This window comes from Gossypium arboreum, chromosome 11, assembly GCF_025698485.1.
Source record: "Gossypium arboreum isolate Shixiya-1 chromosome 11, ASM2569848v2, whole genome shotgun sequence".
NCBI lineage: Eukaryota > Viridiplantae > Streptophyta > Magnoliopsida > Malvales > Malvaceae > Gossypium > Gossypium arboreum.
In genome coordinates, this window is record NC_069080.1 from 1,973,287 (window position 1) to 1,997,757 (window position 24,471).

The 24,471-nt window shown below is 31.7% G+C and overlaps 4 protein-coding genes and 1 long non-coding RNA gene across 6 annotated transcripts; 2 read left to right on the forward strand and 3 right to left on the reverse strand.

Moving 5' to 3' along the window:
* The first annotated feature begins 433 nt into the window (after positions 1 to 433).
* Positions 434 to 3,411, forward strand: LOC108464775 (transcription factor EGL1-like). Of its 2 annotated transcripts, XM_017765077.2 has the most exons (7): positions 434 to 977; positions 1,055 to 1,312; positions 1,396 to 1,492; positions 1,615 to 1,686; positions 1,769 to 2,569; positions 2,641 to 3,078; positions 3,175 to 3,411. In XM_017765077.2, exons 1-7 carry the CDS (start codon positions 850 to 852, stop codon positions 3,253 to 3,255), a joined length of 1,875 nt encoding a protein of 624 aa, XP_017620566.1. In that variant the 5' UTR covers positions 434 to 849; the 3' UTR covers positions 3,256 to 3,411. The 2 variants fall into 2 exon arrangements, with proteins under 2 accessions (XP_017620566.1, NP_001316956.1); NM_001330027.1 differs by lacking the exon at positions 3,175 to 3,411 and having other exon boundaries at positions 850 to 977; positions 2,641 to 3,096.
* A 991-nt stretch (positions 3,412 to 4,402) lies between these two features.
* Positions 4,403 to 6,865, reverse strand: LOC108487307 (gibberellin 20-oxidase-like protein). Its single transcript, XM_017791620.2, has 2 exons — positions 6,199 to 6,865; positions 4,403 to 5,135 (listed from the first exon to the last, which is right to left on the reverse strand). Exons 1-2 carry the CDS (start codon positions 6,564 to 6,566, stop codon positions 4,535 to 4,537), a joined length of 969 nt encoding a protein of 322 aa, XP_017647109.1. The 5' UTR covers positions 6,567 to 6,865; the 3' UTR covers positions 4,403 to 4,534.
* A 1,531-nt stretch (positions 6,866 to 8,396) lies between these two features.
* LOC108467624 (ubiquitin-conjugating enzyme E2 4) lies at positions 8,397 to 11,270 on the reverse strand. The gene is made up of 6 exons (XM_017768338.2): positions 11,060 to 11,270; positions 10,873 to 10,952; positions 10,443 to 10,557; positions 10,302 to 10,354; positions 10,046 to 10,174; positions 8,397 to 8,762 (listed from the first exon to the last, which is right to left on the reverse strand). Exons 1-6 carry the CDS (start codon positions 11,101 to 11,103, stop codon positions 8,629 to 8,631), a joined length of 555 nt encoding a protein of 184 aa, XP_017623827.1. The 5' UTR covers positions 11,104 to 11,270; the 3' UTR covers positions 8,397 to 8,628.
* Positions 11,271 to 12,941: 1,671 nt separating this feature from the next.
* LOC108467458 (general transcription and DNA repair factor IIH helicase subunit XPB1-like) lies at positions 12,942 to 17,840 on the forward strand. The gene is made up of 20 exons (XM_017768111.2): positions 12,942 to 13,120; positions 13,210 to 13,253; positions 13,338 to 13,416; positions 13,822 to 13,990; positions 14,069 to 14,291; positions 14,392 to 14,448; positions 14,543 to 14,686; positions 14,806 to 14,886; positions 15,004 to 15,091; positions 15,171 to 15,508; positions 15,591 to 15,666; positions 15,747 to 15,940; positions 16,023 to 16,186; positions 16,282 to 16,354; positions 16,538 to 16,651; positions 16,734 to 16,814; positions 16,908 to 16,967; positions 17,081 to 17,164; positions 17,244 to 17,386; positions 17,466 to 17,840. The coding sequence occupies exons 1-20, from the start codon at positions 13,111 to 13,113 to the stop codon at positions 17,560 to 17,562; spliced, it is 2,319 nt and encodes a 772-aa protein (XP_017623600.1). The 5' UTR covers positions 12,942 to 13,110; the 3' UTR covers positions 17,563 to 17,840.
* Positions 17,841 to 21,473: 3,633 nt separating this feature from the next.
* On the reverse strand, positions 21,474 to 22,773 carry LOC108477544 (uncharacterized). The gene is made up of 3 exons (XR_008273997.1): positions 22,235 to 22,773; positions 21,798 to 22,138; positions 21,474 to 21,730 (listed from the first exon to the last, which is right to left on the reverse strand). It is a non-coding gene; the product is annotated as an uncharacterized LOC108477544 (long non-coding RNA).
* Positions 22,774 to 24,471: the final 1,698 nt, after the last annotated feature.

Genomic DNA, 24,471 nt, shown 5'->3' on the forward strand with positions numbered 1-24,471 from the left:
TCCTCACCAAATCCCACCCAAAAGAAAATCATTATCTTTTATATTTTGAATCAAATTTAACTTATAAATTTATTTTTTAATTTTTTAGATAAAAAGCTGATAAGTGGAAAGGGTTATATTTTTTAAAATTAAGACTAAATGTCATATATAAATGTTGAGATTTCAAGTAGCTATTGTGCTAATTAGAAGCTATCAACTAATAGCTAGCTTGTGACAAAAAAAAAACAAAATTGAACAATTGTGTGATAAATTTATAACTTTTCATAATTGAGTGATCAAAATTAAAATTTATTAATAGTTAGGTGACTATTAATGCAATTTATCCTTAAATGTGACTATTAATACAATTTTCCTTAATATATTAATATTTTATCTTTTGATTTTTTTGTGTTTCAAACTTTCAATCAAAGTGAGTTTTTTTTTCTTACATCATTTTTGTTCCTTTGTCCATCAAAGTGTGTGTGTTTTTTTTATTAATAATTTAGCTCTGTACTGTAATAGTAACTTAATTGCAACTTGACCTACTTGATTCTGTTAATAAGCATTGCCAATTTCCTTTCTCTTACCCCATTTTCATCTGGTTTTTTGAGCTTCATAGCTACCTCCCCAAAAGGCCAAAACACCACCTTTTAGGGCTTACCCATTGAAAAAAAAAAACATGTCGGGTTTTGAGCTCTGAGTTGTTTCTGGTTTAGGCAAAAACTGTCATTATAGTTTGATAAAAACCCATCTATGTTTTGCTGTTTTTGGGGTTAAAAAGAATCATCATCTTCAGCTATATAGCACATGTTTCGGTTCATATATGTATATATAAATATATATAGTTTTTAAACATAGATAAACCTTCAAATGGCTACTACCGGGGTTCAAAATCAAGGGAAGGTCCCAATGAACTTGAAGAAACAACTTGCTCTTGCTGTTAGAAACATTCAATGGAGCTATGGGATTTTTTGGTCCATTTCAGCTAAACAACCAGGGTAATATAACATGTTCCATCTTTTTTTTTGCCTCCATTTTTATGTTCTTCTTTGTCTTTTAAACAACACACTTGCAGGGTCTTGGAATGGGGTGATGGTTATTACAATGGAGATATAAAGACAAGGAAAACAGTTCAATCTTTTGAACCTAAAGCTGATGACCAACTAGGTTTACAAAGAAGTGAGCAGTTAAGAGAACTATTTGAATCACTTTCAGCTGGTGAAACTAGTCCTCATACTAAAAGACCTTCAGTTGCATTATCCCCTGAAGATCTCACTGCTACTGAATGGTATTATTTGGTCTGTATGTCATTTGTATTCAACATTGACCAAGGGTAAAATATTTTTTTTTTCCCATTTTTCCCCCATGTTTTGTTAGCATTTTAGTCAACTTATTTGGGTTTGAAGTGTTTGATAGATTGCCTGGAAGAACATTATCAATTGGTCAACCTATTTGGCTATGTAATGCTCAATATGCAGATAGTAAAGTGTTTAGTCGTTCACTGGTTGCTAAGGTTGGTTCATTCATGTGCTTTTAATGGTTTGATTAAGTTTCCAGATCGGTTAATAAGTTATTAAATTGACAGTTTGGTTTCTGTTTCCATGGGTCTGAAATGTTGTCGATCGGTTCTATCAGAGCGCATCTATTCAGACAGTAGTATGCTTTCCATATGCAGGAGGTGTGATTGAGCTTGGTGTGACTGATTTGGTAACTTTTTTTGGACATAATTTGGTTTTTAATGTGGATTTATTTCGAATTTTAAGTCCTATGTTTGGATTGAGTTCTGTAGGTATCGAAAGACCTCGGTCTTGTTCGTCGTGTTAAAAGTTTGTTGTTGGATGCTCCTAAGACGATAACAGGGAACATCAATGATGTTGCTTGTCCAGGTCTTGGTCCGAACGAAATTGAGTCCGAATTGAGTCCCTTTTTAGGCTGTGAACAACTAGAAAGATGTTCTCTAAACGAGATTTCGGATGGTTTTGAGCCTAACCAACTAGCGGAAGATCCGTTCGTGAATGGTGGGGCTTCTCAGGTGCAAAGTTGGCAATTCATGGATGACCACCATTCCTTGAATACAAGTGACTGCATATCTCAAACCTTTGCTGATCATGAAGATGTTGTTCCTCTGTGCCAGGGTGAAAATGATAATGACAATGATTTCCGAGATGTCGAAGAGTGTGATCGTATAAACCGGGCTGCTTTTGATCCTATAAGCAATGATATGCACTACCGAACTGTCGTGTCAGTCCTATTAAAGAGCTCGCCCCAGTTTATTCTGGGACCGCATTTAGGAAACTCGAACAAGGAATCCGGGTTCATTAGCTGGAAGATGAATAGCTTGGTGAAATATCGGAAAGCAAAGGTTGAAACCCCTCAAAAGTTATTGAAGAAGATGTTGTTTGAAGTCCCTCGGATGCATGATAAAGGATTGCTTCAACCTCCACAAGTCGGTGGTGGTGTTGGAGATGCGGTTTGGAGACCAGAAGCGGATGAACTTTGTAAAAGCCACGTCTTAACAGAGAGGAGGCGTCGGGAAAAAATAAACGAACGACTTACAATCCTCAAATCATTGGTCCCTACGAATAGCAAGGTAGCTTAATGCCCCATTCCCCTTTGGTATTCATAACTGGGCCTTCACTAATTTTAACTTCAACAATGCAGGCTGATAAAGTTTCTATATTAGATGATACAATAGAGTACCTACAAGACCTCGAAAGAAGAGTTGAAGAATTGGAATGTTGCAGAGAATTAACCGAGTCCGAGACTAAAACGAAACGGAAATATCATCGGTATCGTGCTGAGCGAACATCCAGTAACAAAGTCACCAACGGAAACAAATCGGCTTCCTCAAATAAAAGGAAAGCGTACGATATCGAGGAAACAAAACACGATATTGACCATGTTGCATCTAAAGACGGCTCGACCGATAATCTAACCGTTAATACGAACAACAAGGATTTAACAATCGAGTTTAAGTGTCGATGGCGGGATGGAATTCTGTTCGAGATAATGGATGCACTAAGCGTACTTGATTTGGATTGCCACTCTGTTCAATCGTCTACCGTCGAAGGGATTCTTTCTGTGACTATAAAATCAAGGGTAAAACAATCTTTTTAGCTTATGCTTTTATAAGAACATGTTTAAGAAACCAAGTCTGTTACCGTTAATGATTTATTTTTGGGACATTGATTGCAGTACAAAGGATCAAGTGTTGCAAAACCAGGGACAATCAAGCAAGCATTATTACAAAAGGTTCAATCTTTAACCTTTGTGTAATATTTCAGTTCGATTGAAGGGAAATTTAGCCTAGTTTATAGCCCTTGTAAGTTCTGAAAGAACCCTAAGTTATTCAATCTTTTGAACTTTGTGCAACATTTCAGGAAAAAAAAAATCAGTTTCCGTGCAATGCAAGAAACCTTATTTTTTTGATTATCTAATGGATTTAAAGAAAGCAATTGATACCCACCTTCCACCTTTCAGAGAAAAAAACAATGGAAAATTGGTTCGAATTGTATTAATTTTTATAAATTATTCCAGATAGGCCAAGAAAAATAAAGAATTCTAGCTTTAAACAAAGGCAAAAAAAAAGGGGGGGGTTGATTTCTGGTAAAAGTCAAAAAATGCATAAAAAGGAGCTGAGTTCTTTAAATGGAAATAAAAATAAAAGATAAAAAAAAAGCTGACAAAGTTTGTAAAAAGATTATAAAGGTTAAAGTTGTTATTATATCAATTTTAAAAATTTTTGCTTTTTAGTGTATTAGTGTTAATAAAGATAAAATTAAATATTTGAGTACTATTTTATAAGTTTTTTATATTTAAGTGATAAAAGAATTTATGATTAGTAATGTAATTTATTTAAAATTTTAAATAAAAGTCCTTTAAACAAAACAAAAAGAAAGTACAATTTTTCTTGTTCATTAATTATACCCTAAATCAATAATTAAAAGAGTGTGGGGCTTGAAATGAAGGAACTTTGTCGGGCTTCTTAGTAGGTAATAATGATGATTGACATCAATCCACTCAAATTTTCCACTAACCATATGATATTTTGATATGTCGGTCCTTAAATATGTTTGTTTTTATTTATATTTAGATTATTATGATTTGGATTTTATTATTATTTATAATTCAAGTGTATATCGTGATTGTCAATGGATATGATTAGATTTATTTTTAAAAGAAAATTGTTAAAAATATTTAAATAAATTAATATTTGAAATAGATAACTATTTTAAAAGGATATATTTAGATTTAACGATAGGAATTTATTAATTTTTAAATAAAAGAGATAAAATATAATTTAACTCTTAATATAAGAACTTTAATGACACATTTACCATTTCACGTTTTACATAAATTTATGTCTAATCACTTAGATTTGGTAATTGATTCATATTAAATGTATAATATGTAATCAGTTAGATTTGGTAGTTGATTCATATTAAATGTATAATAAAAACAAAGATTCAATGATAAAAAGCATTACAAATATTTTTACTGCTAGTGGATTACAAATGATATAAAATTTACAGACATTGAAAGGTAAATGCAATGGTTAAACATTTAACCCAGCAAAATCTTTTACAGTGTAGCCAATTTTCTCAAAATTACCAACCTCATTACTTTCCCTAAACTTGATATATTTCAAGCAAACAAATGGTTGGTAAATTCTAGGGTTACCATTTCCCAGAATTTCATTTGGTGCAATAACTTCCTTTTCATCTTCAAAACACCAAAAGAACGCTAACGAAAACCGGTTCTGGGATCGTGTCAAAACAACTCGGTGTTCGGACGATCGTAATCGTCCGTTGCTCCATGCTTGCATTAGGTCTCCTATGTTAACTACTAATGAATTCTTGCACGGATGTATGTTTAACCACTTACCGTCTTTCGATCTCATCTGTAAGCCGCCGAGTTCATCTTGAAACACGATTGTTATGCAACTCATGTCGGTATGCATTCCAAGCCCTTCGACTTGGTTTTCTTTAACATTGCTTGGCGGTGTGTAGTTCACTATCCTCATGTATCCGTGACAGTTCCCGAATTCCGAATCAAGGAACTTTTTTTCGTAACCGGTTCCTAAACTCTTTAATATGATCTCAATGATCCTTTTTGACAACTTCATCATATGGTTCCCATACTCTTGTAATATTTCACTGAATAAATCAACAGTTAATGCACATGAATAATTTTTATTTTATTTTTTATAATTGAATAAGGAGAATGGTGTTATTTAAGATTGAATTCAAACTCTCATGCTTACAATATAATTCTCTAGCCACTAGACTAAGAGGTTGCTGGCAATAAATTAAAATCTAATAATTACTCTAATTGAATTGAATTCTATATATTTTAATTAATTTAGAATCTTTTATAATATAAAATATATTTAAATTAGTGATATAACTTAAAATATTATATAAATTGTAATTTTTAATTTAAAAGTCTAATGTATCAATTAAATTTAAGTTTTTTTTATTAAATTCAATTGTTTACCTAGATGCATAATTGCTGTTATATTATTATAATATATCAACTTTGCAATTAAGTCTATTTTAATATGTATATCTTTTTATTTATTTTGGTAATTGAACTTGATAGTTAAGTCTATTTTGATCATTAAACTTGACAAAATATAAAAGTTTGGTAAGATAATACTTTAAAATTGTAGGTAAAAGTACCATGGAAGCCCTTATACTAATACTCAGATTGCATTTTGTCTCATCTACTCAAAAAAATGGACAAATTAGTTCCTGTTTGTTTGTTTAAAGAAAATATTGATTTTTTTTATGAAAATTTTCATCCATTTGTATCATTAAAAACTGACATGGCTAATGGAATAACCAGACATTGATACATAGCATGACATGTGTACATCATGTTGACATACAATAATCAATTTTTAACAGTAGAAATAAATTAAATTTTTAACAAAAAAACTGATTTCTCTTTTTGATTTAATGTACAAAGATTAACTTGTCTTTTATAAATAAATGGGACAAAATACAACCTGACTCTTAATACAAAAGCCTCATAATATTTTTTTACCTGAAATTGTTTCACATCATTTAAAAAAAAAAAAAACTTTCCAATGAAATGACTAAAATGAATCTAGATAGTAGACAAAAAAAAATTCTGTTTAATTGACTAAAATTTATATTAACCCTTAAAAACCAAACCGTTATCACCAAAATCGAATGCAATGAACAAAATTGTTACCTAAATTCAGGCTTGTGTTGGCCAAAGAGTTCATCAATGGAAGCTTTAGAAGAATCAAAGAAATCCGGTCCACTTACTCTTAAGCTTTCGAAATAAGGAGAAGCAATGAAATGGGGAGTATATGTTTTAAGACGAGATGATGGACCAAGCTTGAGCTTAGTGTCTGAACCAAGACTAAATATATGGTTCGAAAATTCACGAATTTTGGTAAATAGATTAATGGGGATGCCATGGTTGGTAACATAAAAGAAACCCCATTCTTGACAAGCTTTTAAGAGAGAAGACAAGACAGAGGATTCAATATTATCAGGTTGGGTTAGATCAAGTACTGGAAGCTTTAAAGAATCTTCTTCAAGTTCAGACATCATTAAAAAAAGAAACCAGACAAGACAAGATAGATACTGGGGTTGCAGTGTGTAGGAATGGTATAGGTTGGTTAGATATAGGGATATAGGGGGAGGAAGATTATGTTATGGTTTGCAGATAAACATGGTAGCACATTAGGGAAATGATTAAGGTTAAGTAAAAAGGTAAGGGGGCACCGGTTAATCAACATCGAGTGTGGTAATGAAATGACAAAAATGGCAACCATTACCACTAATGCTTGGAGTGATTGGTGAAGAAGAAAAGTGATGTCGGGGAGATTATGAATTGAAAGGAAAATGGTTGACACCACAAATCCAGTGAATCATTAATAATACTATATATGTCACTTATAATTTTTTATTGATATAATAATAATTTTAATCATTCACATTTATAAATTATGTTAATTTAATATTGATTTTAAAATAATTTAATCATCAATCTTTACACGTTGTGTAATTTTTTTTTTACAATTTTAACCCTCAATCTTTACACGTTGTGTAAATTTTTTTTTTTGCAATTTTGATTTCTTTCGACATTAAAGGTTAATTTTTTTAATCAAATTTAGTTCATAAATTTATTTTTTAACTGTTTAGATGAAAAAGCCACAAAGAAAAGCAAAAGTACATATAAGATCAAAATACACAATGTGTAAAATGTTGAGGGTTAGATTTTTTAGGATCAAAATTAAATTGACATAATATATAAATGTTGAGGGTTAAAGTTACTATTATGTCAATTTTAAAAACTATTATCATTAGCGGACTAATTACTAATGAAAAAAAAAATTGAATGGTTATCTGCAAATAACATGGAAAATGACATAAACCTAACTATCATATACATTGAATCAAGAGAAAGGAAATGGTTTTTGAGCAGACAAAGAGACATGATGGCATGGACAAGAACTCCTTTTGTGAGAAATAGGTTTACATAGATAAGAGCATAGACATCCAAGCATCTTTGAACAATATCCGACTCATTGGTCGAATGAATTGATCAATGTAATAGACTGGAGAATAATTTTAAATTGATTAGATCGAGATTCGATATAAATTAGTTAAACCGATTAAATTGATAATTGAATTAATTGAACTAAATTTTTTATTTTTATATTTTTAATAATTTTTTTATTTAGACAAATTAGTGGCCTAATTAATTCGATCACCATTCGTTTAAAAAACAATGTTCACATGCAGCTGCTGATTCATGTTAGGAGCTGGACTAGATTTCTTTATCGGAAGCAGAGACGTCATGCTCGTATTCAAAGACTTGGGTCTTATACGAGTCGGATACAAGCGAGAATAATAAACCGTTATAAAAATCCAGACTACTTGTAACCTGGTTATATAGATAGATAAGGTTTGGTTTATTTTAAGCATAAACCCACCTAAAACCCCATAGTAATGGACCGGCCATGTTGATTTGCAGGACCAGAACTGGACTGGATCTTCCAACATTAAAACGTGCCCACCTCATTGTTTTGTCGCTCATAATTGCTAGTCCCTAGGTTCCATTGCTCTCATTCACGAGAGAAAAGCGGTAGGCTGTAAAAAAAGAGGCAAAAAAGAAGAGAAAAGAGGATGTTAAGGCAGTGTTCATCAGGATTTACGCACCGTCTGTAATGTTACTGTTTTGGACATTTCCGCAGTTTTTTTTTTTTTAATTCAGAGTTCTGTTCTGTCAGAAACTGAGCAGATCAGTATAGTAAGATCCACCAGAGATTTAGTCACTTAAAAAATAAAGAGAACCCATTTTTGCTGTGCAGCCATGGCGATTTCCCGTGCACATATGCAATCACATGAAGAACAGTAGCATAAGCAAATCGCAGCTTTTTAAGTCTTAAAACAGAGAGGATGGAAGTTTGAAAATATTTAAGTAAACAGTTGATTTTAATTTACACAACATCCATGGAAAATAGACAGAAAAACAAGGGGTTGGAAATTTTTTCCATTAAGTCCCCCCCATAGTTTTTGCTCAACTTCAAATTTTCCTGGACCTGAAAATATCAATGTACAACACACAATTTTTTCTCTAGGAAAAAAAGGGTAATCTTATGTTGGCTTAAGGATCGGGTTTTCCGGCGATTTCCTCATCATCAGAGGCAGCATATTCATCTTCACTCAGCTCTTCGTCGCTCGACTTCTCTTCCGCCTTTGCTCCAATGTCTTCGGGTTTGGCATATTTCTCACAATACTCTGGAAATCCAAAAAACGATAAACAGTTGTAAGCATTGCAAAACGATCAGATTCCTTAAATTGAAGAATGTTGCTACAGAAGTGAAATGGCAATGAGAGAACAATATACAATGCCAGATCTTGTCGAGGATGATAAATGTTACCATAACTTATTACCAGTGACCGAGAAAAGGAAAACTGGAATGGCAACAACGAATTTTAAGCAACTAAAATACTGCCATTTATTTCGTACGGTAAAACCTCTGCGAAGAAACATACAATAAAATCTTTCCTCCAGCAATAAATAAAATTATGAGGCATAGGGAATAGTATTTGGAATCGACAAGATCTCATTTTCATATTCACTAGAAAGGAAACTCGTCTCGCCATGCTTTCACATAGCTAGGCCGATAAATATACCTGCTAATTGCATTATCTCTAAGAAGATCTTTCTTCTTGGCTCAATCAAAATACCACAAGGTTTACAATGCACGAATTATATTCTTTAAAATCGAAACATAGAAAGAACCAAAGATAAAAACATTCCACTTGATTTCTGTAAGCATGATGACTACTCTAAAGCAACTTGCAGGTAAATGATATAACACCAAATAGAAACTAAACCGGCTTGTACTCACAGCTAAATATGATAACTTACAGAAAAATGCAAATGATTCACGAGTATCCCCTCAAATGGTACAAACATGAACAAAAAAGGCTAAGCAATTCTCACCCAAGTTGTTTGGACTCGGGTGTCAGTGTTGGATACAAGTGTCCCATATGGGTATATTCAAAAAAATTTCCATGTATTTGAAAGGCCCTTGGAATATCATATTCCCATACCCAGGTCCACATATATGTCAGACACGAGTGTTACATATGGATACTTCAAGCAAAATGAAGAGTTCAAGCAACATGATTTTCAAATATCAAGGACTAAAATACCATTATCAACCTTTTCATCTAAATGGAATAAAACATGTAATGGTACAAAACTATAATGCCAAGGCATTTAAGGACTAAAACCGGAACTAGTTTAGATTGGTGCTACCTAGTTTAGACTTTTGATAAAGTTCAAGATTCTCGACTACTCAATAAGATGGGTATTACTCATTAGCTAATCGAATATAAGTTAAATAGGGTAAGTGGTCAAATGTTATAGAAACAATTTTCCGGCTCCCAACATGTGAGACTCGTGGCCTCATGTGAGTTCTTTTAACAACATGAATGGCCACAAAAATTTCTTGTAAGCTCACTGCTACAGGACTGTTAACTCATAGAAAAGCTTGAGCAAAAATGCTCACCTTTAACTCTTTGTTCATAGGCAGCACGATCACGCATCATAAGAGCAGCAGCTTCTCCATTCAATGGATCCGATGGGTTGGGATATAAAAGAAGTTGAGGAAGAAACACTTCAAAGACATTTACCAGGTCTAAAAATCGAACAGAAGAGTTGAAAAAAATAAACAAGTTAAATCAATTGTCGAGTTCCAAGAGTAATATTAACAGCATTAAAACAAGAAAGAATCAAGAAAACCAAATATGGTGTACAATGCTTACCGAACATAGGGCTCCAAGTCTGATTGATGACATCCAAACAAACTGAACCAGACCTGAAACTCATAGTTCAAAGACATATTAAACAATAACGGAGCATTTAAAAGCCAAATTTAGAACATTTCAACATCCAAAAAACCTTACATTTCATCAACATTCGGGTGATAGATCTTGTTTATAAAGCCAATTGATGGAGATTTATAAGGATAAGCATCTGGGAGTTCCACCCTAATCTTCCATACACCACCATGATAAGGACCTGTTATATTTCCATATCAAATACCCAGACGCAAAATCTATCAAAAAATCCTATTCTCATTCACAAATTTCAAAGAAATAAAAAACGGGGCAGCTCAAATAAGAACAAAAAACACAAATATACAGATAAACATTAATATTCAAACCCGGTAACAATAACAAGACGGTCAACATACTTTCCACGCAAAAAAAAGAAGACAACTTTTGAGATGAATAAGAAAAACCCAATAAAATCAAGTTTGAGCAAAAGTAAAGAGATAGATCATGAAAAAAAAATGAAAATTAAAAGAGGGTTTAAAGAAGGGATTTTTTTTACTGTCTTTTGGTCCATTGAATTCAACATAAAATTCTTGCATGCCATCATTGATCATCTCCACCTTGTAGTCACTCATCATCCTAATAAAAATAAGCCCCCAAAAAATAAATAAAATTAAAACCAAAAACAAAGACAATATTAAGAATTTCTATTAGATATAAATTTGGGTAAAAAAAACAAATTTTACAGTTTCATCAAGTCCATCTCTCGGCGTTTGCTTGGAGAAGACATCTCTTTTTCCCCTTTTCTTTTCTTTGTTTTGGGGTTAATTTTAGAGAGGAAAAATAAAAATAAAAATAAAGAGGAAACTTTGAGATTTCTTCACAAGGAAAAGCAACCCCAGAAAAGTTGTTCAGGCATCAATGAGTGAATCCAGGAGTTTATATGTGCAGCACCGCACTACTGTTTTACCGTCAGTGACTCCCCTTTTCTTTTCTTTTCTTTTTTTCACTTTACCAGACTGTAAATTTTCCAAAAAAAAAAAAAGTTACATGATATATCTTTTATCTCGATTTAATTTCCATATTATACACTCATTTATTGCGTAAATAAATAAATGTATTTACTCAATATAAAATATAAAGTATCTTATTTTTAAAATATTTAGATAATAATTTCATGTCTAAGTCAATTCAGTTTAACTCGAATTCGATTTAAATAATTAAATAATTATAAAATATATTTTTATTTTTCATTAATATTATGAATAATAAAACGAGTTTAAAAATTATTTTAAATCAAATTATAGTTCGATCTATGAATAATTTTAATAATCGTTTATACTTTATTCAAACTTAACCCGACTTCTTCAAACCATTGGTCAACTTGATATATAAATTATTTTCAAATATGTTTCTAAAAATTAAATATTTTTATTTATAGTAAAAAATCCATTATTAATTCTTCCCTAAAACAAGTCTTGTAGAATAAAATTGAATTCCTGTTAAAGTCATCCATTGTCTGACCTAGTCTCATTTGTCTTCATTTATTTGTTTGTTATTTATAATTACTAAACAAATAATTATCATAATCATTATCATTTGTATCATCAAAATCTAATATTTAAGAGAATGGAAATTTAATTAGGGATTTTAGTTTTATTTATTTATTAATTTTAAGTATTATCATCTCAATTCAATTTCAATATTTCTTTTAAACTTTAAATTTATTATCTATCAAATATTTGAATCGAGTTAAAACTTTGTTAAACACGTATTTAATAAAGATTCAAACTGTGATCTCATTTTCTATTTAAAAATCACATTAAATATTAATATGCTTTTGAATTAGAATTTTATTCAAATCTAATCCAATACAAAGTGTTTGAAAAATAATTTAATTTTTAACACAAAATTACGACACACTCACAATGGGTGAAAAAATATAAGATGGTTGAACTAACCAAACCATCTATTCTCAGTACAATCAATAGATTAAAAATTATAAAAAAAATTAGAATTTAAAAAAATAGAGAAAGCATGTTTAACTGGGCTAACTGTCAGTTTAATCAGTTTACGAGTCAACTAATACCCCAATTAATTTTTGAGATAATTGGTTTCGTTATGAAAACAGTGGAAAAACCGAATGCATTTTTATTAAAATTGTGAAATTAAACTAGGAAAGATTACAATATTTTCAGTTCAAATTTCATAATTCCCATCATGTTTACTTAATTTTCTAAATTTTTCAAGATATAAAAATATAAATACCTTCAAATAGTTTTTTTTTTGTATTTTTGAAACCGATTTGAAATTCAATTGCTAAATAATACAAATTCAATTAAACACATCATACTAATAAATAATATAGATATAAATATAAAAAATAAAAGGAAAGAAAATAAAGTTAAATAATCATACTCCGAACCGAACCTGAACCCGAACCCGAACTTGAACTCGAACCGAATCAAAAATAAAGTTGGAGTTAATGGGTAGTAAATTCATTTTGAATAACCGGCAAAAACGGTGCTTATTGGGCCAATAACGAGACCCAAAATCCAAACCCATACTAGACCAATAGTAACAAAAGACCCACCTCCAAACGCTGCGTTTAGAGTTTCAGTCGGCTTAGGACCACCACAAAAAAAGGAGGCGTGGCGGTTGGTCTTAAAATAAAACTCGGCGTTTGTGAACGATATTATGCTTTTCAGGCAAAGAGAGTATTAGTAAAACGAAACACTAAAAACCAGAAAAAAGGAAAAACCAAAAAAAAAAAAAAACAGTTGATCGAAAGGCAAACATGGGACACGGTAATTAAACACTACAAAAATTCTTAAACTTTTTCATTTTTTGTCTGTAGATATTGTTAGGGTTTTTAACGTTTTTGATTGATTCTCAGGAGAAAGAGGTAGACCTAGCAAAAAGCTTAAACTTGCCGCCAAGGTAATCCAAATTCTTTAACTCTTTTTAGTGAAAATTTATGGTTTTTTTCTTTAAAAAAAGCTTTTATTTTAAAAAATTTTGCAGGATAATAATCATAAGAGCTCAGCTGTTGAAGATGAAAATTCGTTTTATACTGATGAAGGGGATGATGATTCTCGTGATGGTAACCATTTGCTTGTTTTCTTTTGGCATAATAATAAGTTCATCTCCTAAAGTTTATCCATGTTGCCACTTTGGCCCTTAATCTTTAAATTTTACTTTAATTGCTTTGTTTTGGAAGAGTTTACTTAACTGTGGCAGCTCGTAGGACAATGTTGATATTGATAATTTTTTATGAATTGTTGAAAATTTCCGAATTCTTTAATAATTTTTATTATTTTTTGAATTTTTATGAAGTATGGATTGAATTGCCACACAAATTGTCTCATTAGTCCCGTTAAAATTTTCATGATTTTTCATTTACTAAACTGTAATTTGATTATGTTTTGAAGGTGGGCCAAAGTGACAAAAGGGTTTTTTCTGTATGCTTGTGTATTGAATTCGAGTGATTTTTGTGATTAATTTGAAGGTGAGAAAGAAGGAAAGAATAGAGATTTTAGCAAATTAGAACTAAAACCAGACCATGCGAATAGGCCGTTATGGGCTTGTGCTGATGGGCGTATTTTCTTGGAGACATTCTCTCCTTTGTACAAGCAAGCTTATGATTTCCTCATTGCTATAGCCGAACCTGTTTGCAGGTATTGACTTTTGTTGTTGTTTGCTTAGTTGGATTGTGTCTTTATATGTTTTATGAATGTGATTTCTGATTTGCATAGACCGGAGTCGATGCACGAGTACAATCTAACGCCGCATTCCTTGTATGCCGCCGTATCCGTGGGGCTGGAAACGGAAACTATTATCGCCGTGTTGAATAAATTGTCCAAGACTAAACTTCCTAAAGAAATGATTGATTTCATACACGCCTCTACTGCTAATTATGGCAAAGTGAAGCTTGTACTCAAGAAGAATCGTTACTTTATCGAATCCCCATTTCCGGAGGCAAGTTGGTTGTTGCATTTCGTTTTTTGATAATTGTATGGTTTATTAGAATGTATATGTTATTTTGATATGCATTCTTTTGTGATGTTGATCCTTGCAGGTACTAAAGAAACTTCTTCAAGATGAGGTTATAGCTCGAGCGCGGATTGTTTCAGAGGTTTGTTACGTAATTTGAAGATGCTCTCTTCTTTCTTATTATATTGTCCCCTTCTGGTTCGTGTTTATAATCGATCCGTCTTGGTGCTATATAGAATGCACCAGGAAGTGACGGATTTACTATCAGCAAAACTGCGGGTGAAATGGGAACAGGTCATGACGGTTTGCTTAACGAAGCAGAATTGGCAGCTGCTGCTGAGGAGAAAGAAACCCATGCCTTTGAAATCGACCCTGCACAGGTATTTTGTTTTTTATTGTTCGACTTCTTATTTTAAGTTCCTTTTTATTACATGATCTCTTTGAGGATACAATTGTTGGTATGTTAAACTATTTTACCTTGTACTTTGTGTATTGACAGGTTGAAAACGTAAAGCAACGATGCTTGCCAAATGCTCTAAATTATCCAATGTTAGAGGAGTATGATTTTAGAAACGACACTGTAACATTTTTTGACCCTAATAATAGAGTAGCTTCCAATAAATTGTTGAAACTCGGTTCATATTATACGGACCCTGATATTATCTTTTGTTTATTTTATTGTTCCTTTGACCTATAGGTCAATCCCGACCTAGACATGGAACTGAAGCCTCATGCACAGCCGCGGCCATATCAGGAAAAGAGTCTTAGTAAAATGTTTGGAAATGGTGAGATTACGTATATTTCATCCATCAATCTATATATGCGACTTTAAAGAGCATGTTGAAATTCAATACGATAATGCAGGTAGAGCAAGATCTGGCATTATTGTGCTACCTTGTGGTGCCGGAAAATCTCTAGTCGGTGTTTCTGCAGCAAGCCGAATAAGGAAAAGTTGCCTTTGTTTAGCAACAAATGCAGTGTCAGTGGATCAGTGGGCATTTCAGTTTAAGCTTTGGTCAACCATACGGGATGATCAGATTTGTCGTTTTACATCTGACAGCAAAGAGAGATTCCGTGGCAATGCTGGAGTTGTTGTGACAACGTACAATATGGTTGCTTTTGGTGGTAAGCGATCTGAAGAATCCGAAAAGATTATCGAAGAGATAAGAAACAGAGAATGGGGACTGTTGCTAATGGACGAGGTAATTATAAACTCCCATTATTCATGTCATCTGTATTTTTCAACTTTGTATGCAATAAGGGAAAGCATTCTCCTCTGAGCAGGTGCACGTGGTTCCTGCTCACATGTTTCGGAAAGTCATCAGTCTCACTAAATCCCACTGCAAACTCGGGCTTACTGGTACTTATGGTTTCTTTTTTCTTCGATTCATAGTTAGCTCTCAGTTGTCTCGTACTTAAATACGTAAATCCTATCTGTAGCTACACTCGTGAGAGAGGATGAAAGAATTACGGATTTGAACTTCCTTATTGGTCCCAAGTTATACGAAGCAAATTGGCTCGATTTAGTAAAAGGAGGGTTTATAGCAAATGTTCAGTGTGCCGAAGTATGGTGCCCTATGACAAAGGAGTTTTTTGCTGAATATTTGAAGAAAGAAAATTCCAAAAAGAAACAGGTTTGCTTTATCTTTTTAATACGAAAGCCGAGACATTGGCTTACCTTTGATGTTCTGTAATGGTTGCCTCTTGCATTTTCAGGCACTTTATGTGATGAATCCTAATAAGTTCAGGGCATGTGAGTTTCTCATTCGATTCCATGAACAAGAGCGCGGCGATAAGATAATTGTTTTCGCAGACAATCTTTTCGCATTGACCGAGTATGCAATGAAATTACGCAAGCCTATGATCTATGGTGCTACCAGGTTGTTTTCAAACCATAAAACGAGCTTGTTATAGTTCTCGCCTTTTTTGTCTTGTCTTAAATTATTGAGCAGCAATCTGCCCTTGCGATGTGCAGCCATCTCGAGAGGACAAAAATTCTTCAGGCTTTCAAAACTAGCCGTAATGTGAACACTATTTTTCTCTCAAAGGTATTGTTCATATCAAATTTAAGGTGACGAGTCTGATTCTGTTGTTCCGTGATGTGTTCTAAATTCTCTTTTTCATTGTTTTACTTGCTTGTATTTGGGACCTAACAACCCCGAGTTTCAGTTACATGAATCTTTTGTTTGTATCCTATGAAAATGATCTCATGTCATTTTTACAATACACAGGTCGGTGATAACTCTATAGATATCCCGGAGGCAAATGTGATCATTCAGATTTCATCGCATGCCGGTTCTAGACGTCAAGAAGCCCAGCGATTAGGACGTATTCTTAGGGCGAAGGTTAGTGTTGTGATTTTATCTTGCATCTTAAAATTTTTTGTCTTTGTTTCTCTAGTTGCTTAAATTTTATACGGATTGACAGGGTAGACTCGAAGATAGGATGGCAGGTGGCAAAGAGGAGTTTAATGCGTTTTTCTATTCCCTTGTTTCAACAGATACTCAGGTATACGAATATATTTTTCCGTACAAGAACAATGTTTATTCTTATCATAGTGTAAACGAACTCGTATAGATGTTTAACCGGTTCTCATTCCAGGAAATGTACTACTCAACTAAACGGCAACAGTTTTTAATTGATCAAGGTTACAGCTTTAAGGTATATCATTTATTATTTTTGTTGCCCCAGGTTTTCAAATTTTGGAAGTACTCGTCCAAAATACACCCGAGTCTGAATAACAAGCTTATGTGCTTTGTTGCTATTTTCTATAGGTGATAACAAGCTTGCCTCCTCCCGATGCTTGTCCTGAGTTGAGTTACTACCATCTCGACGAGCAATTGGCCCTACTCGGAAAAGTGCTTATCGTCCCTCTTTATTCTTATGTTCCAAGAGATAATCAAACTTGCAGTTGCTTACAGGTCTTCTGTTTATCAGGTCTTGACTGCAGGCGATGACGTGGTCGGTTTAGAGCAATTGGAAGAAGATGCAGATGATATAGCTCTTCATAAAGCTCGTCGCACTACGGGATCCATGAGCTCAATGTCGGGTGCGAACGGAATGGTTTACATGGAATACAGGTATGGTGTTGCGTACTTCCCCGAGTTTTGCTTTTAAGATCACCATTTAACGATCTATATATGAATCTTGTCTTTGCAGCACTGGAAAGCATAAACTCATCGGGCAGGGCCAGAACAAGAGCAAGCCGAAAGATCCATCGAAGCGTCATCATTTGTTCAAGAAACGCTACGGTTGAGTTGGGAAACCGAACCGAGCAAAAACCGAACGTTGGATTTTCTTGTTAAAGAAAGAAAATCTATGAATGTGTTATGAAGTATTTGTAAATTTTGTCTGAAAAGTAATCACAAAAGATTGAAGTAATCCAAGCAGGCATCTTTAATTAGAATTTCTGGTACACTTAAATTCTCAAAATTTAGTAATCCCTGTAAGAAAAACATCGCTGGTCTGTTGACAATCATGTCCCACTCGTGTACATGCTTAACTGCTTAAATTATATTTAAATTCGAATTTTAACTCGTTGGGATTAAGTTTTCATTTTTAAAGAGATTGCAAATTCAAGAATAAATCAATTAATACATCGGAATAATTATAACTAAAATCAGATTAATAATTGTAAATATATTTGAATCTAGATTAAAAATTATAAATTACACTTGAGGTCATTCTATTTAGTAAGTTTATGTTTTAGTCACGTGACTTTAAAAAGTTACAAAATAGTTACTAAATTATTTAAAAATTTTATTTAAGTAATTAAACTATTTGATAATTTTTATTTAAATTATTGAGTTGATGAGTTTTTTTTAAATCTTATTAACAAGTTTTAAACGCATTTATTTGACGATTAATATAATAGAATAAAACTTATCGATTGATTGATAATAATAATTTTACTAATTTAGTAATAAAAATAAAAACATTCGAATAACTTGATAATATTTTATAACTTTTTAAAGCATAATCACCAAAACTGAATAATTTAAAATTTGGGTTAGTGCTGAATAAAACTCAGAACATAAAATTTAAAAATTCTCAAATCTCAATCATATGATTCTTATCTTTAAGCCGTACTTGAAAGACAATTCTTTAATAAGTTTTTTTGGAAGTAGATTTCAAAGAATAATTATTTGCTGAGATGGTCAAAAGGCTGTTTTAGAATCTTCTTGCTTCATAATTAGAGGCTTTAGACCTGTCGAGTCACTTAATTAGGCCTAAAAACTTCTCTCAAAATTAAGGATTGAATAAAAATAGAAGTTTAAAAAATAAGTTTGAGTAAAAATAAGAAACTCGTTTTCTAAATTGACCGGGTCTTGGATAAGCTTTTTTGGCTCAGGCCCGTCCCGACCCGATCCAAATTTGTAAAAAAAAAAATTGTTGCTTTTTGCTGCTATATGGTCACTGTTTTAGTGCCGTTTTGCTATTATATTACTACTATATTGTTATTGTTTAGATATTATATAACTCTTGTTTTATTGTTAATTTGTTACTAATTTAGAGGTATTTACTTGCTAAGTTGTACCTATCTTAGTGTTATTTTAAATATAAATAATTTTTAAAATTTATTTTCAAGTTGTTGGGAAACATTTATTTTAATATTTTTAGTGTATTTGATATATTATATTTTTAAATTTATTTTTATACAAAAATAATAATATAAAAAATTAATACTGGACAGAGTTAGACCGGACTTGAATTTTATCATTTTTAACTAAACTGGGTTTGAGTAAAATTTTAGACCTATTTTTCGGTCGAGTCAAATTCAAACCTAAAAACGAACTTAATATTCTATTGAGATCTAACCTAATTCATGATCACCTCTAATTAAAATTTCTCAGTACACTTTTATCTTATATTTTTATCTATTAAATTAAAGTTCGAAGTTGGTAAAATAGATAAAAGCACTTATAATTATAAAAATATAAAATAAAAATTAAGAGTGATATTCTATTGGGTGTCAATTTCTTAGAAAAGCAAGAACTAAATCTGGAAATTGTTCTTTTTTTATCGCCTTTCGGACATGGGATTAGATGTTCCACCAAAGTATTGGCTGTCCAAATCTATCTAATTAATACATTGAAAACTAAATGTTGTTTGTTCATATCAATCACGACCAATGTCTCGATTAATTGAACTAAGGACATATTTCATAAGTACGTACGGTCTCATCATTATAAAAGGCAAAGCCGAAAAGGCTTTACATTCTTTTTTCCTTCAATTTGCCAAATAAAATACCTTCTCGTTGGAATTTTGTAGTACCAAACAAAATGCTTTTTTGATTACAACCGTTTTATAATGGTAAATTTAATTTTTAATATTTATATTTTTATTAATTTATTTTTTAAATTAAATTTGATGTATTAATCTTTTAAAAAAATCAATTCACTTTTTTTAATAAAAATGTTTACTGAAACATTATTTTTTTAATAATATTAGTGTAGCATCCCATGTTGTCAGGGGTAGATAGGGGAAAGCAATTGTTTTGCCCCCAAAAAATGGTAAAATTCCCTTGTAATCCCTTTAAAATTTTACAAGATACAAATTAGTATAATAATAAAGTTGCAATTTGGCCCTAGAAATTATAGTTCATCTATGTCCCTAAAGCAATTTCCTAACTTTATCCTTGCGCGTGGTAGTTCACCTACACTTCATGCTAATATGGTTTTTTTTTGTTTTACATGTCACGTTAATAAATAATTTAAAATTATAAAATATTCAAAAAAAATAATAAAAGTTCATAAAAATTAGCATGAAATACACATATATTGCATGTTTAAAATTTTAACATTTTTGTTAATATTTTCCTTAAAAAACTTTAATTCGACTTTTATTTTTTAAAGATTCACTTACATGCATTTATAATTTAAGTAGATTTTGCACATTGTTCGAAGTATGGATTTGAATAAAATGTATAAGTGAATTTCAAAATTTTCACCAGTACAGGAAAAATTTTAAATGTTTCAAGTTACAACCAATTATTGTAGAATTGACCCATCTTGCTTTCCATGCCAAGTTCTCCTGACCAAGGTTATAGTTATGATTTATTTGATTTAATGAAATAAAATTTTCTAATAGGAAAATTAGTTCAATCGTCAATTTACTAATCAATCGATCTAAATATTTTATCCGAACCGGTACCCAATCAATTCTCAATCCAAACGATCCGATTATATATTGAAATCCATACTTCCATTTTTGGTCATTTTCTCAAATTTCATTTAAAATATAGGATAAATTACACTTAAGGTCTCTAAACTATTAGTAAATTTATGCCCTGATCATTCAACTTTAAAATATTATAAAACAACTACTGAATTATTTAAAAGTTTTAATTTAAATAATCTTTTGGTAAGTTTTAAAATTAAGTGATTAAAACTTACACCTACTAATAACTTAGTAATTTACCCTCTAATGTAATCCATGGCATTTAACAAGTAAAGTCGGCTGTCATGATTATATGTATAATTTTTTCAAAGTGCTGTCTACAAGTGTCACTTCACATAAAGGATGGACTAATAGTCTCATCAGCAAAAATCAATTTCCTTATTATACATAGATACTGGTCAACTAAAATCAATTTCCTTATTCCCAATATGTTCATTTTATTAAAAATAAATACGAATATTTTATTAAAAATACCAAAAAAAACATTATTTTTGAAATATTACATTTTAAGCATTTACGTTATTGTTTTGTTACGAAGTGGTCACTCTACAGTTAAGCTCCGTTACTTTCCTAACGGCAGTTCTACGTGGCAGACCAAATGAGTTTTAAATGTCAACTTAGATGTCTTACGTAGCAATTCAAATTAAATTTATTTAATTAAAAACTTATTTTCATTCCAACGAGACATCCAAATTAGTATTTAAAACTCATTTGGACTGTCGTTAGGGAGGTAACGGAGTTTAATGGTAAAGTGACTATTTTGTAACAAAACGATAATATAAGTGACTAAAACATAACATTTTTAACATAAATAACATTTTTAACATAAATGACTAAAATATAATTTTAAGACAAACAAAAGTTACTATTTTTTTAATTCATAAAGTTCACTTTTTAATATTAAAGTACGAGCACTTCATGAACGAAAGCATAGTTCCATTACAAAGAAAATTGAGTGGATCTTTACACAAGGTCAAAGATTCGAGGTCAAATATTTATCATTGATCACCTTATTTTTTATTATTAATTTTTTTTATTACAACGACATTAAAATTTGACCCTTTTTTATTATCAGTACTTATTATAATTACAATTTTCCCCTGTTTTTTGGGCTCTATGAGACTGCCATAACTAAAAGAAAAGCTTCAGAAGCGGCCATGGCGGCTGTATTGAAACTGATGTAAACTGAAACTGTTCATAAATGTCCCTTTGGCCATTGTTTCATCTTCCACCTCATGCAACGCCTGCAAACACAATTCTTTAATAACATATATATGTAGATATATATAGGACATTGAATTAAAAAAGTACCCATAATTCAAATTCGTCTTCATGTCTGGTTGAACATGGAGCTTTCTGAATCTCGACAGTTTCATCGTTACGTGCAAATCGGCCACGTATACGAGGACGGTTGTCGGCTAGTGTTTTTCGGCAAGCATACTTTTCAATCACCATTAAAAAAAAAACATGTTTTTAGAAGTTCAGAACATAATCAAAATCAAACAAAAAGACAAAAAAAGATAATTACAAACCTTAATTGTTTTATTGAAGTTCCTTTGATTACGTTTAGCTCTATACTTTGAAATCCTCTCTTGTCTCTCTTCTGGGTTGTAACGTCCTATTTTAAAGACTGGTTCTTCCATTAACGAGCTCTTTATTGCCCAACAGTTACAAAATTTCAGAAAAAAAAGAAACATAGTACAAAAAAATAAAACAGGGACTTAAGGTAACAAAGAAATGAAGCGAACCTCAAAAAAGCTGTTGTCAGGACCTTGAAAATTTCGAAAAGAATGGCCATTAAAGCAGCTTCTTTGTAAGAACTTTGCCACATTTTCATCGTTGTAAGCAAAATCGAAATTTTCATACCCTTTGTCTGGATTTCGACTAGAAGACAGAGATTGAAACTGGGTTGTTCGATAAAGACAGAGATTTTCAAGCTGGTTTCGGTTTTGTTCGTTTCCCTTGTTGTTCAACAGAGCTTGAAGATCATAACTGGGAAGATCAGACAATATGTTATAATCGATTGTTTCAGTGGAAACCATTTCTGGAATTTTATAGTTGAAGCAAGAGTAATCAGAAATTGATGAAAGATTATAAGACATTTTTGAAACCAAAATGAACCAAGTTTTGATTGAAATTAAAACCCAAAAACGCAATAAAAAGACCAAAGACAATTTGTTTTTTTTTTTTTTTTTGTTTATTCGGCTGTGAAACAGACAGAAAGCACAAAGTGACACACTGAAGAACTGAGTTTGTTTATTACAGGGTTTGACATTGCATGGAAGAACAAGACAAAGGCTATTGTTTTTCAAATGACATACTATATATGAGGTTAAATTTACCATAGAGGACCATTTTTATCTCCTCTAATTTGAAAATAAATAAATTAATTTTTATTCGTTAAATTAAATAATAAATTAGTTTTTATTTAAAATTTTATATATTTTATTTTTAAAAATTGATATAGAAACAAATGGCACATGTATGATTATTTAATTATACTGTCAGTGGCTAATTTTTATATTTTAATTACGTAATTATCACCCGTTACAGAATCTTGCATATAAGGGGAGTAAAACTCAATCTACAAAGTGGACACGTCTTCTGATTATATCCCATCCAACGGTCCAAACAGCTCCGGTGGAATATAAGTCGACAACTCATCAACCGCCAAATTTCATCCTCCGCTTCGAAGTCCTTAAAACCGACGGAAGAACTATTTTGAGGGTCGACGAGGTTGGAAAACTTCACGACGCGTAATAGTTGACGTAACAAGAGAGCCAAGAGTGGGATATTGCGGCGGCGCGTGGCGGTTTAAGGAGACGAAAAACATGATCAGCGTCCTCTGTGATGTCGGGTTCAACGAAATAAGGGAGACCTATATAGAAAAAGGCGGTGAAAATGGAATCGTGAAGATTAAGCATAAGGACAAGTAGAATTACAAGAAGAATTTCGAAGTAGGGTTTTGGTAACACCATTGAACCACCGTATGACATTACACAGCTCTTTTTTCTTTACTGAAAAAATGACATGAATATCAAACACATTTTATTCGAAGAACAAACAATTTTTAATTAATAATTATTCATATTTACTGAAAAAATGTGAAAAATATAAAACTACATATGCTGATAGAATATAAGAGTTATACTTATAATATCCGTAATAATAAAAATATTCACAAAATATCCAGAGTGTAAAGTTGTTTAGTTATCTATTTAATATAAACTATTCATTTAATCAATTTTTATTCGGTAAATAATTTTTTAATGTAGTTGAATTATATCTAATGCAATTTTTTCAGAATTTTTTTTAATTTTTAGTTTAAACATTTATTAAAGTATAAAAAGATCTATTATAAAATTGAAATCAAATAAATAAATTGATGAGTTTTTAAAGGAAAAATTGTGATTGATTTTTTATAAAAAGAAATTATTATATTTGTAATATCTATTTTGGAACATTTTTGGTGTTTTTGTCATCTTAAAGCTGACAGCTGTTACAAAGCCACCATAGTCTCTCATTATACATCTCTTCCTTATCATGAGGAACCAAACTCAATCTACAAAGTGGACATGTTTTCTGATTACATCCCATCCAACGGTTCAAACAGCTCCGGTGGAATACATGTCGACAATTCGTCAGCCGCCAAATCTCATCCTCCGGTTCGAAGTCCTTAAAACAGACGGTGCAACTATCTGGAGGGTCGACGAGGTCGGAAAACTTCACGACGGGTAATAATTCACGTAACAAGAGAGCGGAGAGTGGGGTTTCGCAGCGGAGCGTGGCGGGAGAAGAAGATGAAGAAACATGATCGGCGTCCACTGTGATGTCGGGTTCGATGAAATAAGGGAGACCCAAATAGAAAAAGAAAGTGGAAAAGGAATTGTGAAGATAAACAAAAAGATTAAGTATAGGGACAAGTAGAATTACAAGAAAAATATCGAAGTAGGATTTGGTAACATCATTAAACCAGTATATGACA

Coding starts and splice junctions, on each gene's coding strand:
- LOC108467458 (XM_017768111.2), top strand. Junction 15,509..15,590: donor GACTGTTGCTAATGGACGAG/GTAATTATAAAC, acceptor TCCTCTGAGCAG/GTGCACGTGGTTCCTGCTCA. Junction 16,187..16,281: donor ATGATCTATGGTGCTACCAG/GTTGTTTTCAAA, acceptor TGCGATGTGCAG/CCATCTCGAGAGGACAAAAA.
- LOC108487307 (XM_017791620.2), bottom strand. CDS start 6,566: ATGATGTCTGAACTTGAAGAAGATTCTTTAAAGCTTCCAGTACTTGAT. Junction 5,136..6,198: donor CAACACAAGCCTGAATTTAG/GTAACAATTTTG, acceptor TGATTTATTCAG/TGAAATATTACAAGAGTATG.
- LOC108467624 (XM_017768338.2), bottom strand. CDS start 11,103: ATGTCTTCTCCAAGCAAACGCCGAGAGATGGACTTGATGAAACT. Junction 10,558..10,872: donor ATTCAATGGACCAAAAGACA/GTAAAAAAAATC, acceptor GAAATATAACAG/GTCCTTATCATGGTGGTGTA. Junction 10,355..10,442: donor CACCCGAATGTTGATGAAAT/GTAAGGTTTTTT, acceptor TATGAGTTTCAG/GTCTGGTTCAGTTTGTTTGG.
- LOC108464775 (XM_017765077.2), top strand. CDS start 850: ATGGCTACTACCGGGGTTCAAAATCAAGGGAAGGTCCCAATGAACTTG. Junction 978..1,054: donor ATTTCAGCTAAACAACCAGG/GTAATATAACAT, acceptor ACACACTTGCAG/GGTCTTGGAATGGGGTGATG. Junction 1,313..1,395: donor GTATTCAACATTGACCAAGG/GTAAAATATTTT, acceptor AGTGTTTGATAG/ATTGCCTGGAAGAACATTAT.